At 38.9% G+C, this 16,365-nt stretch overlaps 1 protein-coding gene across 14 annotated transcripts in view; it reads right to left on the bottom strand.

Annotated features, from left to right (window-relative positions):
- The window catches only part of Rbfox1 (RNA binding fox-1 homolog 1), a 1,859,632-nt gene that overhangs the window by 22,898 nt on the left and 1,820,369 nt on the right, over positions 1 to 16,365 (bottom strand). For 11 of the 14 annotated variants that reach the window (XM_019210635.2, XM_010644147.2, XM_010644148.2 and 8 more), the window contains 2 exons: positions 14,636 to 14,678; positions 9,483 to 9,547 (listed from right to left, as the gene is read on the bottom strand). In XM_019210635.2, coding sequence (XP_019066180.1) covers positions 9,483 to 9,547; positions 14,636 to 14,678 — 108 coding nt within the window. The remainder of the gene's footprint in view (positions 1 to 9,482; positions 9,548 to 14,635; positions 14,679 to 16,365) is intronic. The other 3 variants (XM_019210636.2, XM_033758658.1, XM_033758660.1) reach the window with 1 other exon arrangement.

Raw genomic sequence — 16,365 nt, forward strand, 5'->3', positions numbered from 1 at the left:
GAGACAAGGGCCCTGGATTTTTCCCTGGTGTCAATATTCTATCATCAAGCTCTCAGTCTGGGAAATTCAAATTTAAGTTCATCTACATTATTTGGAGACCTTGTCAATATACAGTTGTGTTATTTTAGTTCATTCAACATCGAATATCACTCCAGCTCCGACTTGGCCTCTTTTCTGGCCTCAGGTGAAATGGAACTAGCAGTGAATGTAGAAACCATGCCCTGTAGTAGTGAGCTAGAAAAATAATTTCAACTTTCTCAGCTTCAGTTTCCTCATTTAGAAAACAGGGCTAAAAAACGATATGCCCCTTACAGACATTTTGGTGCAGACGTTATGAGACATGAATGTGAAGTTATTTTATCAGAGAGTAGGCATTAATTTTTTGGGCTGTAGACATTCATAGAATACAGTGTTCTTCTCTCCCCCCACCCAAGGAAGAGGACAGATAACTGATTTTACAAAAATCTAAAGCGATGATTGCTTACAATCTGGGTTTCCACTGGAAAAGCCGAGCATTTCTACCATGAAGCTAGAGTATCCTTGGTACATCCCTGGCAGCTTGAGTTGTTCCATGGACATGGAAAGAGAATACACATCCAAGGAGAAGGAGAAGTGAGAAGGAGGGGCTATTTGATCTCATAGTTCACACTTTCTTTCGTCCAATCCATCTTTATATTTGTAGGCTGAAATTCGATATTTAAAAGCAATAACGAGAAAACAAATTGAGTCAAAAATTATTCTAACCCATCAAAACTGCTTCCATAGGAAACTCACTTATTGCTCTAGAACAAAACAAGATGCTCCCATAGGTTAATGGTGCAGGTAAGAATAACAATAATCTTCTGAGTGCTCAGTGTCAGGCTGTGTCTGAGGGCTTTTGGGCAACGGCTGCAGTGAAACTGCACCACACCCCAGTGAATGAGGTAATGATCACCCATCACCCCCACTTTATAGAGAACACAGCTGAAGACCAAATATTTCCAATAGCTTAATTATCTCATATAGTAAGTCTTGTGAATCAGCCTCTGCTTTAAATATAAACCTGTGATCATAGCCTGTAAATCCATAGCAAAGAACTGCTAGTGGTACATGATCAAATAGTAGATTTAGTGAGTATAAAAGATCCCATTTCAAATCCTGCTGCCGCCACAGTGTGCTGGCCTCAGGAAGACACAGATTCCCAGAATATTATCATTGTGGTGCTTCTTAGAGATTGTCTAGTCTAAAAATGATTTACACTTTCAAATGAATTTAATTGGATTGCTATTGCCTCTCTGTAGCTAACGCTCTAAATAACCTGTCATCAACCTAGGGACTGATAACACTTGGAACACCTCTCTGTGATGTTTACCTTTATCTCTTCTGATTCTAATTGGTACAATGCTCTCCATTTAGCAGATGAGAAAACTGAGGCACAATGATATTAAATCAGAATTGACCTTTGCATCTGATTTTTTATATTAATATAAGTCTATTAGGCAGTCAGTGACAAGGCACTTATGTGGAATCGTTTTCCTACCCATTGATCTTTGGGATAAAGGAAGTGATTAACTGTAGCCATGGGCTGGTTAAAAGAGCTTCCTTTAAAAAAGAATTGATTTTAAGGGACGCCAAAGCACTGACCGCTCATTGAAAAAGGGAGAGGAGAGAGAAGACGGTAACGGATCAGTGGGAACCACTGATTACAGCTATCAGAGGCGTGGTGTGTTACGATAGTCTCAGGCCAGAGCACATCGATTTAAATCATTAAGATAATTAAGGGAATAGGTTGTTTGCCTTTGATTATGTTCACGTCCTTGAAATCTATTAATCTATCAAAACACTCCTCACACATTATAATGCACCAAACTGAGCCTGGAAACAATGACAAAATTGACGAGCTGCTCTTGACGGAAATTCTACCACTCAACCATCACACTGCGATCCCTGCTGAGACCAGTCCCTGTTCTAAATGCTTTGTATGTTAATTAAATATGAAATGCACTATGGTTTGCAGGAGAGTCTAATTTCAGAGGAATCAATCATTGTGATCTACAGTAGGTAGGAAATCATAAGAAACCATTTATTTCTGTCGAATAACTGTTCACTTGTATGGTACTGCCCCATAAATATGAAAATAACGCAGAGGCCCACTGTAAATAGAAATCAGCTCTTGGAAAGAATTTGTGTTCACAGGTAGAGAGTCACAATTGCTTTGATACCCTTAATGGGATAGTAGGCAATTTTAGCAAAAAGTTACATATTATACCAAAAGATAATATCTAGAGTAGGTCACTTAGTGAATCCCTGAAACAAAACAACCTGAAAACAATAACAACAAAGAAAACAAGGCAAAGAAATAAAGCGGTTTCATTTTTATGAGCTAAGATTCTATCTTAGATGTGCTTCCTACTTTGCTGTACTGCTGTTACTCTGAAGCTGTACTGCTGTTACTGTTACTCTGCTTTAATTTGCAGCAGAAATGCTGTGTCCAGAGGCCTTTAAGAGCATATCCGCATCAGAGGTTTCTGACCTACCACTAGAAAGCATCCGGATTTCTCCACCTGCCTCTAAGCCCTTCACAGCTGAAGGGCCTTGATGGCACCACTTAAAAGATAGGCTTTATTTGCTTTTTTGTGGCCTATCAAGTCAATGATCTGCAACCCGAAAGTGTGTAATTAGGCCATGACATGACCCAAGGAGTTGTTACACCTTGTCTTGTCACTGGCAAAAGCGTCTACCCACATGGCTGTGACAGCTATGGTCTATTGGGTTTGGAATATCCCTTAATATCTCCCCAGCTCCTTGTCAGTCCAGTCTGTGGATGATTTTACAGGATGGGCACTTTTTTTTTTAACTGCCTCAATTACATATTCATCCAATCGTGCATAACAGTTGTTAAGAAGCCATTATAGATTATGGACCAAAGGCAATTAGTTCTTGAAACCAAAACTTGAAGACTTTTTCTTTTAATACATGCATGAGTGTATGATATCTGCAAAGACAAAACTGAGAAACTCAGGAAATATATCTTTCAGCAACAGTCATATTGCTTCTCATCCCTTAAGAGTTTGGCGTCCAAAGCCCCAACTTTCAAAAATGACAGGGATGTTACTGTCAAGGGCACTACACCTCCTTCCCTGTATCACTATTTCTGAGCCTTCTCGACTATTACCAAATGAGACCATGCAGACTGCAGGGAGGCCTGGAGAATATATAATTACCTTAGTTCTTATAATTTTTTTTTCTAGAATGCCCAATCAGAACCAGTTTAAAAGGATCGCTGTCACATATCATATTTCTTTTCATTTAAGAAATTTATTTTTGCCTGTTATGTGGGCCCTGTAATAAGAATCTCACAGCAATGCATCACTTTCTAGTTATCCTAAAGCTGCCTAGAACAATTAGTTTCACATTTTCTTCTTGAGGGGGCCTTGAATTACTTCAAAGGCAACTAAATCTGGTAAGAGAGTGAACTTTAAATGAAAAAGAAAAATTAGGAAACACACAACAGCATTTTATATACATATATGTATACATTTTCAACATAGAATTCTAATAAAGAACTGGACACAGTTTTATAGACACTGAGGTACAGGAGGATATAAAATGAAGGCGTCCAGGACTCATTAATGCTACATTCCTATCAAAGAATGACAGAACATCTTGCTGTTTTTTTTTAAATTGCAAAAACAGGAGAGGTAATCAGGATGAATGAAAATAAAAGGAATGATAAACTAAAACATAGAACAACATCAACCAAGAGCTATCATCAGGGACCTAGGAATGACTTCTGCCCATGGCCATGTTGTGACTCAAACGTTTAGAATCTAAATTCACAATAGCTTCTCCTTTCCCCTGGACCCTCATCTGGTTTGGAAGATGCCATGAAAGCCGCTTCTACACGCCTTACACCTCCAGGAATGACACCCTCAGGTGCTGCATATCTGGGAACCATATTCAGCGTCACCAAGTTTTACTAGCTCTCGCTTATATGTCACTATCATAGGCATTTCAAAAAGCAATGAAAATGTAGGCAAAATAAAGAGTATAGTATAGAGTTGCCAATGTTTATTTTGCCAAATAAGAGCACCAAGAGCAAAACTGAATATGAAAACAAAACAAAACTACCATTTCCTATTGACCTTATTTTATAAACGGAAAACTATGTTAAGCAATGGGAGAGCGGGAAGAATGGATATAGCCTGTCTGTTCCGCCCAAGAGGAAACTGAGGAACCTCAGCACATGGTTCCTGTTCTTCTCTGGTCTTGGTAACCCAGGAATTGTACCATCAAAGGCCATCTCCAGGTCCTGAACTGGCCTCAGTAGACACTGCTTTCACTAAGAAAACTTGCACCAGACCTTGAGATTGCTCCTTGCATGCATCACAAAGGCACAAGGGTTTGCTCCTGCTCTGGACCAGAAATAGGTTCCACCCTTACTAGGCAGGGTTCAGAGGAGAGGGAAGGTGCAAACAATGAAAACTTCCTCTTTTGTCTGTTTGGCACTGTCTACCCTCAGTAAAGGTTCTGCGTTACCTATACATTAAACTTTCTATATTCCACCACGTGACAAGAAAGGTAAAATCATCAGGCTGATGAAGTACAACAGTTTTCATTAAAAGTAAACTTTCTATAAAATCATCCTTAAACACAATTTAATTTTCCATTCAGTATGCCCATACACTTATGTCGACAACTATCATTAGATGAGGACTCCAAATAAAATAGCATATCATTTTAAGTCCAATTATTTGCCTACATATTTTATTTTTTTGTCAGTAACGGGGATTAAATCCAGGGTCTCACAAATGCTAGGCAACTGTTCTACGACTGTGCTGCATCCCCCAGCTTGCCTGTATATTTTAACAACAGAATTTCTCTATACTTCATCTGTGTCCAGAAAATAAAAACTCATGAAGTAGATAGTGTATAATTTGCCATAACGGAAATCAGCTTAAGTCCTTTTATTTCTCAATTTCAGCTTGCCTTAAGGTTATACATAAGGATTTAGTTCTGCTTACTATAGGTTAACATAGAATGAAACATAAGATGGCAGAAATACGGTCCTTTCCTTCCTGTCTTCTTCCTGCACCATCTTTCCACTCACCCACTCATCTACTCACCAATGATTCCGTCTCTTCTACCTCTCTAGCTATCCATCTATCTATGTAGGAGTATTTGCATTGATTTCCATATAATTTTAAACAGTTACCCACATACTCCAAGACCTCAAAGACATGCCTTATGTTTATCACGTTTTAAGAAAAACATTAACCTATTTCTACCTGAAATAGAACCTTTTATTTATGGTTTATTAATATCAAATTTAAATAATGCTCTAGCATGTACTTTATAACACCTGAACTTGAGAAAGCCTACCTTTCTTGTTCTAAGATTTACCTAGACACTCTCATGAGTCCTTTGTCAGGCCCTAAAGCATAGATGTGGATGTCGGTGGATGTGTATGCAGACAGCAAGATAGTTGTTCTCATGGGCATCTTATTTAGGTTTCTGTTGCGATAAGATTACCAATATTCTACCACTTTTGTCACACAGAAAGTAATTTCATGCGGTACCTTCTAATATAATGCTGACAATTAACTTTAAGGTCTTAAAAATAACCAAAAAAATTAAAAAATTTAAAAATAATTTTGCTTATAATATCTTTCATTTGGCCTAGGGATACCTGTGTAGCCTGGCACTATAATTATATGGCAGAACTTCCTGGTATTAGATCTTTAAAGGAAATGGGTATTTTAAATGAGAGAAGACAGGGTCCCTGATAACTGGGAATGCAATGACGTTGTTATAAAATTTCAGAGTGAAACACATTGCACTCGTTTCCTTTCTAGTTGGTTGATTTCTAGCTTCTGTCTGCCCTGCCATGGAGGGATATTTTCATGCAGTGACCATTAGGAAATGTTAGCAAGCAGGACAAGCATGGCTGATATCTGACTTTCGAGTGAGATATTTCCATCGAAGCTAGGTACACATCATACACATTTTCCTAAATATCTGTGGCACAATTCACGGAACAGGTACTTTCCCCCCCTCCCCATCTCCCAGTTTGGCTGCCGAAAGATGCAACAGGGACCAGTCATAAGAAACAAAGAATCAAGAGCCAATCCATAAAGGAAGACTGCCCTCCTCCCCCAGCTTAATTCAAGCAAGCCATTCACAGAGCTAATGGGATGGACCTGTCGAATCCAGAACAAGTCACAGACACATCAGCAACACCAAGTGGCATGCAATGACCAGATGACCATAGGCTCCACTGCCATGCTTTGATTGATTCAAGCTCAGAAAACAATCTCGAGAGTGTGGACAATTAGCTTTCCATAAGTCAAAGTGAGATTAAAACATAAAGATTTGGTGAGATCAGGGGTTTATCAAATGTTTCCTAAATGCCAAGAGAAAAAAAAATGTTCACCTATTCCCATTTATTCGTCAATAAGACTATAAAGTTACCTAGTTCAGCTCCATCTTTGTCATTTGGGGAAATCTCTGTTCACACCAGATGGTCTTCATTCTGGAGGTCAACATTCAAGGACTCTCAGGGTGCTCCAAGATAATCAGCTGTGATCATTTAACCAGGACGATGATGGGCAGGGAGTTGCGAGGTGCCCATTAAAGGCCTTCAGGGCTGTCCTGAGGTTACTGCAGCTCAATATTTTCCAGAGGTCCCTGAATCTTTAATGTGATGAGGGCTTAATTTGTGCTGTTACAGGGCAAAATTCTACCATCTAGGGACATCAAACTTCTTTCACTTTCAAAATGTTGGAAGAGTGAATCTCATGATTACAGGGAACGTTTGTTGTAGTGCTTCTTTTGATCAAATTGACAACCTGTGAGCATTTCCCAAACAGCCTCTATTTCTGCTGACTTCCCTTTCTATTTTGAAGGCATTTCTTTCTGTTAAGAAGTTTATCTCTTTGTCTTTCTATCTGTCTTCTGGAGGAGAGGAACTAAGAGTCTATTAATAGGGGTGCTATACCATGATGGTGTAAAAATAATTTATCATACTGTTGCCCTGAGATAAATTTTAGATACTTGGCATCTTTAAAATGTATTCGAAAGCTGTTGTGACAATTTCACATTTTCCCCAAAATGTATGTATTGATAAAAGGACCTTCCCTCTCTGAGTCTGCTTACTAAGAATAAAAGGAGAGCCACAAAGACCCTTGATAAATCAAACCAGAAATATCATTTTAGAGATTGTTTTCTGGTAATTCCCCTATTACTGGATTTACCTCAATGAATAATTCCATATGTGACAAGTATCTTGCTTACAATGAAGTTAAATAGGGCTAGTAATCAATTTCCACAGCAACCAAGAAGACCTAATGTGCAAACGTCTCTAATGAACAACAAGAGGCCAATTACATGGACAAGAATATGGTTAGTTGGTTTCTTTACCTGAAACTGTTATGCTAAACTGGGAATTGCAGGGTTATTAAAGATTTACTGACCTAAGAATGAGGGCATTTTTTCAGCAGGATATGTTGCCGATGAGAAATCTTAACAATATGAAAACTACACATTTTACACATATATTTGCATACATAGTACTGCAAAATGAAGAAAATTTTAATGGAAGCTTAGAAGATACATGCGCTGATTGCTAGCTTCTCAAGCCAATCTCAGAACAGTATTAAACGTTGTTTACTTTTTAGACTGTGTAGATTGATCTTATTAAAGAAGGTGATTTTGTAATTTTATAATTAACCTTTTTTCAACTTGGTGATAGATGCACTTATACTGAGAAGCAAGATAAAAATTCAAAGAAATAAATCCATTTAAGATTCTTATAATTATGCAGCAGGCTAAAGTTACTATAATTATAATTACATACAAAGTGGGTATCTGAGAATTTAGCATCTAGAGATATTTTCATAAAAATAATTAAGGGTTATAGCTAAACAACATTACAGTTGATAATGTGTGACTCTTCAGGGTGTGGAATTTAATAGTGTTAAAGCCTTTTCATTTGTAGAATGATCTTGAGTGTTTCAAGATTGCTGCCATTTTTATTAGCTTTATTAGCTCTATTTTCCTAATCTGGTGTCAATGTATACGGGAGATAACAACTTACGGGAAACATTTTGTACCTTGGCAACTGATTACCGGATAAGTAGGTAAGTTGTACATTTACTATGCCTTAGCAGTGGTTTGCATTTCTTTGAAGGCTCCCTATCATCTTGAGACCTTGGTATGGTTATTGATGAGAAAATTATATCTGCCTCCAGCCAGACAGCAGATCTCAACTCGACTTTGTCCGAGAGTCATTTGTTATAAGTATATGCATGGAGTTTTCCAAGTGCCGGTATTAAAGTTCAGGAATTTATTTGACTTGGTTATATTCTAGAAGAATTCTGTAGCTATGAGGGGGTAACAACTCATTTTGTGAGAAATGGAATGGAACTGCTGGAAAAGCACACCACAGCAAACAGAGAGAGAGAGAAGTCAATCACCACAGGCCAGGTGGGAAAAGAGAGGCTGCCGTTGCTTCCCACCCAACACTCAAGTCCATTGCCTGCTTACCTGTCTGACCCAGCATGCCTCAGCCACACATGCAAATTATTATCATTATTTTATTCATGAAACATATTTTTCAAATTAAAGGAGTCATTACCAAAATAAGCACCTTCTATGACATTTGTGCATGCACAGCATCTGAACATTCACATTTATGTCCTCAGAAACAGAGCCAAGGAGTTGCATTCAATATGGAAACACACACTTCATTTTTTCAAGGCACCTACACAAAAATAGCTATGGCTTGCTGTTGCAGGAACTAAGTCATCTGTAAAGCCTAGGGAATTAAGCTGCCCCTACACAATCATTCCGACTTCTGCATTTCTCCAACACACTTCTGTTCCTTCCACTGCCAGTTTTGATGTGTGGTGTGCGTTGCAAATAAAAGGCAATCTATGTCTGTAGGATTGTTGACACTGGGCATTGCCAAAAGAGCAATACATTTTCTTATGAAATTCATATACACTTTTCATTCCTTTATTTTGAATTTTAAAATGTTTTCCTGGGTGTAAAAAGGGAAAGAAAGTGCTTGAAATGGAGGTAAACCTGCAGGATCATTCTATTTTTTCCTTTGGAGTCAGATGAAACTGTGGTCTTACACAGACAACCATAAGAAGGTTGTAGAGCAGTATATGTGTGTGTGTGTGTGTGTGTGTGTGTGTGTGTGTCGATGTGTGTAAGCAATGTATACGGTCACAGGAATAGGAATCTAAAAAGCAACTACGGGAGGATAACACACAACCCTTCCTTTGTGTATTAGCAGAGAAGGGGAAGAGTTTGGAATGAACTAGGCCTACTCACTCCTCCTGTCCTTGTGGCCTTATGTATCCCTGCACCATGGAACCTGATGTTTGGATTCCTCCCCGCTAGTCATGCCTATTCAGCAGGACCAGATAGGAATCTCCCATCCCACCAACTAAGTTAGTTTTCAAGTAGTTGTCAAGCACGAGTAGGAGGACCCTTACCTGTCACTGTAGGCGGCAGCAGTGGCAGGGGTAGGCTGGGCGTAGCGGTATGCAGCATAACCACCCTAAAACAGAAAGAGAAACTGGAGTTAGGGAAGCAGAGAAGGCCAAGGAAGGGATGCCAAGCAGTGAGACCACAGCACAATAGCAGTTACCCAAATCTACCAAGCCGAAGTTGAGGTTAATAAGAGCTTAGTACAAAAAGGAGAAGTACAAAACACACTGCAGAGAGAAAGGGTGCAATTTCAACCCCCCTGCATGTTAAAGGTTAGAGGACCTAAGCACATCCTAAGCACAGAAGAAGAACCCCGGTGCCCGTAGAAGAAAACATACCGAAGTGTTAATGGTAACTGTCTTGAAGTGAGGAGGATTATTGAGGATTTAAATACTCTTTATACTTTGCTGAACTTTCCAGATTTTTTAAATTGACTATGCTTTACCTTTATTTACAAGGTGGTAATTTAAAATGTATTCAAATGGTCCTTAATTGTGTCCTTATGAGAATAATGTACTCATATCTTTTGTATTTATTAGAAGAATCAGATAGCCCTTTGAAAGTGTCTTGGTTATCAGTTGCATTTGCAGTCACTTAATGACTAATACTTGTTTTTTTGTTTTGTTTTGTTTTTTTTGAGACAGGGTCTCACTATGTAGTTGAGACTGACCTGGATGGAACTCACTATGTAGTCCAGGCTGGTCTCAAACTTACAGTGATCCTCCTGCCTCAGCCTCCCGAGTGCTGGGATTACAGGCATGCACCACCACGCCCGGCTACTTAATGACTAATACTATGGAAGAAGACTGTATTAGCTGTCAAAATGTTACAAAATTATCATAAACATGGTGAACATTTCTTGAGTCTTTCATCTTTTTGGCCGAAAGTGCCACACTGTTTGTGTCACACTGGTTCAGATGTGGAATTTGTTTGGTACAGAAAATATGATAAAGCCTTCTAATTTGTAAATAAAATCATGAAGAGAAAAAAAAATCTAAAAAGAAAAATAATTAACATTTAGTTGTATGTACCCGTAATTGCTACTGTTCAATTAAGCAAGAAGGACCAGCAAATGTGCATATTCAAAAGGAACTGTGTTCAGTGGAGCATTGATTATCAAACTGTGAAAATAACAGGGCTTCTTGCTCAACAGACCACGGCAATATGTCAACCACTGTGGAATGATCTCAGCACAATTAACAAACAGGATCCAGTTTCCACTGATAACACAGGGACTATTCAGGTTCTAATTAGAATGTACAGTCAGTCCCATAACCCTTTGAGGAAAGGATTCTTCCCCTCACTCTAAAGGGGTGGTTCAGGATAAAAGACTGTATCTGAGGACATTTCATAGCAAAAATCATCAGTGCAGGAGGACTGGCATCATTACATTTGGATGAAGCCGGAATACTGTAAAAAGCATCCTTCGAATGTACATAAAATGAGTTTAATAATTTCTTCCTGTCTCCTTCTAGCTACAGCTAACTTTCAGAGTGAATTACCTTATCCTTCAAAATTCAAAATAACTGGCTTATCCTTAAAGAAATTTGTTCTTTAGATCATCCCTGATAAGGACACATCCAAGAAATCCTGACAGATGACCAACAGTAATTTGGAGCCAGCATATATGTTTTAGTCTCCTTTAAAACAAAACAAAACAAAACAATGTGAATTGTTTTTTTTTTTTTTGAAGTCTTAATCAGACACCACTTGGTGTTCTAAAAACCACATTCTCTAATTAGGAATGGAAAGACTCTTTAAATGTGCTGGAAAGTCATCAAATGAAAGGAGTTGTCATACCAGCACTGAGCTCAAGTCACAGAATGATGGGCTGAGGAGAAATGAGGTCACCAAGTTTCTGGAGCTGTTCCTTTAGTCTGCTTTGCCATTCTCCTGGCTTTCATGATGCCTAAAGAAAGATATAGGGTTGCCAGTACGGATATGAAACTTCACGACACAGGGAGGGGCTGGAATTGACTTGCTGATCCTTAGGAGTCCTTAGTTGCTACTAGCTGAAAACTTCCAGTGGAGAAAATGTATGGATGTATTTTTCCTCTCTCTCCCAGAACAACTGAAAAGTATTTGTCTAGCTAGACACGCAAGGTGCCGTGTAAATTTGGACTGGGTGACTATGAGTTTGGTCCTAGCAAAGCTTTCCGGCAATGTCCAATTTGCAATCTCTTTCACAATTTGAATTTTGCATATCTCCAATTTTAGCAGTGCTTCCAATCAACGAAAGTAGGTGGCAAGTCTGGTGAATGACAAGAACCACAATAGGCCAAGCAGAAAATAACTAAGAGGAACCCCCGTGAATATGAGGTTGATATTTACTGTAGGAACATCAAATGCAGGTGTGTACACCTGGGCTCTCTCAGCGCAGCAGATGTGGTCATCTATGAAGATCTAGGAATAACCTCTATATGGTAGATTTACATGTCTTGTCCACTTAGGGAAAGTAAGTGTGCATCTTCATAGAAGGTAGGCACAGATGGCCGATATCCTGATATTTGTCTTTATCAGCTAGGTCTTTATTTTCAAGTATTGTTGACTTAAGACTCAATAAAACAGTTTACTAAAGTCTTCAGAGAAAGTGAGATTGTTTTGACCTTGATCAGTGGTCTGAGAGATGTCCAGCAGACCATGTGTTGCTGTTGGAAATGTGGGTAGTATAGCGAACTGAAATTTTAACTTACTTCATTTTAGTTCATTTGAATTTAAGCATAAATAGCCACATGGTGCTGGTGGCTAATGGTATTGGATGCTACATGTCTAAGTCATTCCTGAAACATAGTAACTGAGGCAAAAAAAAAAAAAAAGGACTAGGGGGCTTCATAACTCCACCTCTCTATATCACACTGTCTTCCTTGCTACTTTTCTTTTACATGAAATCTATATAGGGGAAAATCGGGGTTGTATATTAACTCAACCCTCAGTGAATGTATGAACGCATACACTATAAAATGATCCAAAATACAAATGGCTTTAATTTGCCTCATAACCAGTGACTCTGATCCATTGTATTGTTATTTTGCAGCTTGCGGAGCAGAGGCAGAACTTCTGCATGGTTCTGTGGTAATGTCTGAACAAGGAGCTGTCTTCTATTTGAGGCCAACCAGATCCTATGGATATTCACCCTGGCCCTTCGAGACCTTATGACTTAATGTCATTGACCAGCAGATTTTTTCCCGTCATTAAACCAAAGGGAAAAGGGTAAAACAAATAATTTACTTCTGTACTTTCCTCTCATAAAACATACTCATGTTTTCTCAAGTTGGGCAGAAAAGTATAATACGGCTTTATATAAAAATAAATTTTCATGGCCACTATGGATTTTGCTGCTGCCACCACCACATATGGGCATTAAAGAAACATGCTTAGACTAAAATGTTTCCTTCATTAGTGAAATTTCTGGAGGCCCCTTGGGAAAATTATTCCTTAAGGACTTCAAATGATGCTCTAATCAAGCATCGTTGAAATCATGTTTGGTGGGATATTAATGGTGGCAGGAAAAGGAAAGTTTCCATGGACAAACAGGTTTGGGAAATGCTGTGTTAAACCCAAAGAAACCTGTTTTTGGAACTTCTTAAAATAACCCTGATTAAGACCGAGGATCTCTAACGCATTGCAAAGTGCTTTCATGATGAAGGTCTAAGGTTCCAATTAGAACAGACTTTTTTGGGGATAAAAAAGGTCCTCCAAGTCAAATAATAAATGAGGAAGACAGGAAAGCCCTCGGGCGCTGAGAACATGCTCAGGGGCAGGACTGACAGGGGTGGGATTGTGTGGGCTTCCTCACTTCGGCACAGACGCAGAGCAGAACGCCGTGGGCTCCTTCGCGGAGGGAGGTTTTCCCCTTCCAGAGAACAGCCGGGCGTCTGGTCTCACTTTGTTCAATGCAGGTGCATTAGTATAACGATAACTCAAATTTTCTTGACTACAGTAACATTTACAAGAACACCTGCAGAATCAAAACCTTAAATATAAATGAGGACTCCCTAGTTTATCAGCATTATATTTATGCCTATCATACACTCAGCTGCTTTGGAAGTGTGGGGCAATAGAAGTGCAGGGTTCTTGAAATGTAACCATAAAAGTTGATCTCAGGAATTTTAACTATGTTTTCTTCCTCTTGTCCAAGGGCCCTTTTCTCATATTCATGGATTTAAAAAAATAAAATCGGAGCAGTTCTCACAGTTTTTAAAAAAAACACCGTGTTCACGGAACTAATTTTGAATAAAAATGGGATCTGCATGTGATTGGGAAGCTTGTGTCACAAAACTCTCACTAATCATCTTCACTTTGATATTTACCTCTCATTTTATTTAACACTTTTAAAGTCAGTGATAGGTGAAACCTAGGTACGCTCACCCAGCAATACATGTGTTGATGTTTTTCTTCCTAGAGATTCATTAATTAGGGATTGTTTCAGCTGTGAGAAACAGGTTTGAAATAAATTTCTCACCAACCACAACGAAACCAGGGAGGATCGTATTAGACATTAGCTCTGCAGGTCCTTAACTCCCAAAGTTTATGCACAGGTTTTTTACTTTTCCATGCCAGTGGACTCAGAGAACCTATTAAAATATTGCCCAGAAGAGCTGGGCATGGTGGCACATGCCTTAAATCCCAGTGCTGGGGAGGCTGAGACAGGGGGATTGCTGTGAGTTTGAGACCAGCCTGGGCTACATAGTGAGTTCCAGGTCAGTCTCAACTACATAGTGAGACCCTGTCTCAACCCCCCCCGCAATATATATATATATTGGCCCAGAAGGTTGGTTCACTGAATCCCTTTAATTCTTTTTGCTGAATTTATACTGCTTGAGTCCAGATATATTTAAAGTCAAGAAATTAACAGCCAAGAGACACCTCCAGTTGGATACACTCACTTGCCATGCTCAGGCGATGGCTAAACAAGATCTGTTGTGGAAACATCCCTGATACTTGAAAGCAACCATTCCCACCCCACTCATGGACATATCGAGATAAGAAGATGACCATCTTTAAACCAGAAGAATTCACATTAAAACTGGAAAATTCAGTTCAGTCTTTTCTCCTTTTAGGTTACAGTTCCCCTTCCCAGAATCATCTGGTTAGTAAGAATTTCACAGCAAACCCAAGATCATAGTGATGAGTTTTTCTACCAGTCAAGATTTCATACCTGTAGCAATTTATTGCCATACACAGGCTCTTGATACACTACTCTATAAGGAAACAGAAATGTAATGTTTTCAATGCCAAAACGAAATAAAAGAAAATGCTTAAGTCAGACAGAAATTCCAGAGCAATTCATTTACAAGTTTGCTTTTCACTGTTCCACACTGAATGTGACCCACCAAATCCAAAGGAAAACAGGTCTTGCCAAAAATTTGTAATGGCAAATCTTTATGATTAAGATTATCAAAGAAGGTGGAGACAGGGATCAGGCTGCAGTGTTCATATTGGAATATAACCTGCGTTTACTTTAAAGAAGAAAAAAAGGATAATTTCATGGCTTCTCACCTTTCAAAGCACACCACCCCAACAGTTCAGGTTAACTAACTACTGAGAATTTAAAATATCTCTTCATCTCCTGATTGGAATTTCCTGGCACCCCTGAGGATTTAATTGGGGTGCATAATTATTTAGACAGCAGACTCAACTGTACAGGAGCAAACAGAATGTTTCAACACCTTTCCTATTAATTTCAAATCACAACACAGTAAAATTGCATCTCACAAATTCTTCAATCTCTGCGAAGCTCCTAAAGCTATTTTTAAAATGTACTAGGGAACCTACATGCCGGTATGTTTCTATACAGGAGCTACTGTTAATCCACGTGTCCTCAACATGTCATCACTTCATTCAAATCTGACACTCACAAAGCTCGGTGGAACCCTGATGCAGCCTGGGAAACCATTTGAAAGTTATTCATGGGTGATTTTTTTTCATGGAAGTGGTTTGAATCTGAAAAGACTTTTCTAGTCCCAATGGAGACATTGAGGCCACTGTGTGGTTTAAGGAATTTAAGGATCTGCCCTACAGACATGTGTGTGTGTGGGTATTTTTGTTCTTAAATGCTCAATAACTTTATTTTCCATGGAATTTTACTGCCTAGCTAATTTTCCTCTTTCAATTAAAGTTTGAGCTCATGGAGCTATGCCTAAGTTCTTGTATGTCCTTATCCCCTTCCTGCCACTTATTTGAATGATTCAAGTATAGATATTATTATCCAAGGGCCTGACAGCTCTCTATGCTCTTCATATTCTCTTCTCATTATCCCTTTTTTCTTTTTTTTTCATTGCATTTCTCCACTTTTGCAAGAACTTTAATCTGTTATTCAATTCCAGAGTATTGAAGTCCATGGCCAGATCATGCGGGCATCAAGCCTCAGGGTCAGGGGAGATTTCTGGACAAATAAATTTACCTTTTTGGCAAAAATAAGGTGTCCTCTTCTGAGAAAATGGAAGTAAGGTGATCCCCCTCTTATCGGGCAGTGGAGAGCAAAAGATAAGGTAATAAAGACTAAATGCTGTTCATCTGTGTTGCACATAATGAATGCTTCACTGAGAGCAGGGTCTTGGAAATAAAGACAGCGTTTGTATGTGGAGAATTCCACTTTCAGTTTCACCCATTCCCAAAGCTTCTGTGCTATTCATTCTTCAGCTCAGATATCAGTGAAATGGGGGCTCTTCTTTGTTTTAAAATGCACCCATGGCAGGGAGAAAAGGATACTGAAATAATTGTGTATAGCCACGGTGTCAACCTGTTACAGTAGAATTTGGGAATGGTGTCAGAATGCATTGGAATCTCTTTGTTCTGTATTTGTTCAGCAGCCCTAGTGGCTGGGTCTGTTCTTTGCAAGTGGGGTATTCTTAATAAGAGCAAACATAGTTCACATTTATGCTGTGC

Source organism: Fukomys damarensis, unplaced genomic scaffold (genome assembly GCF_012274545.1).
Source record: "Fukomys damarensis isolate Sample0158 unplaced genomic scaffold, DMR_v1.0_HiC HiC_scaffold_34, whole genome shotgun sequence".
NCBI classification, from domain to species: Eukaryota; Metazoa; Chordata; class Mammalia; order Rodentia; family Bathyergidae; genus Fukomys; species Fukomys damarensis.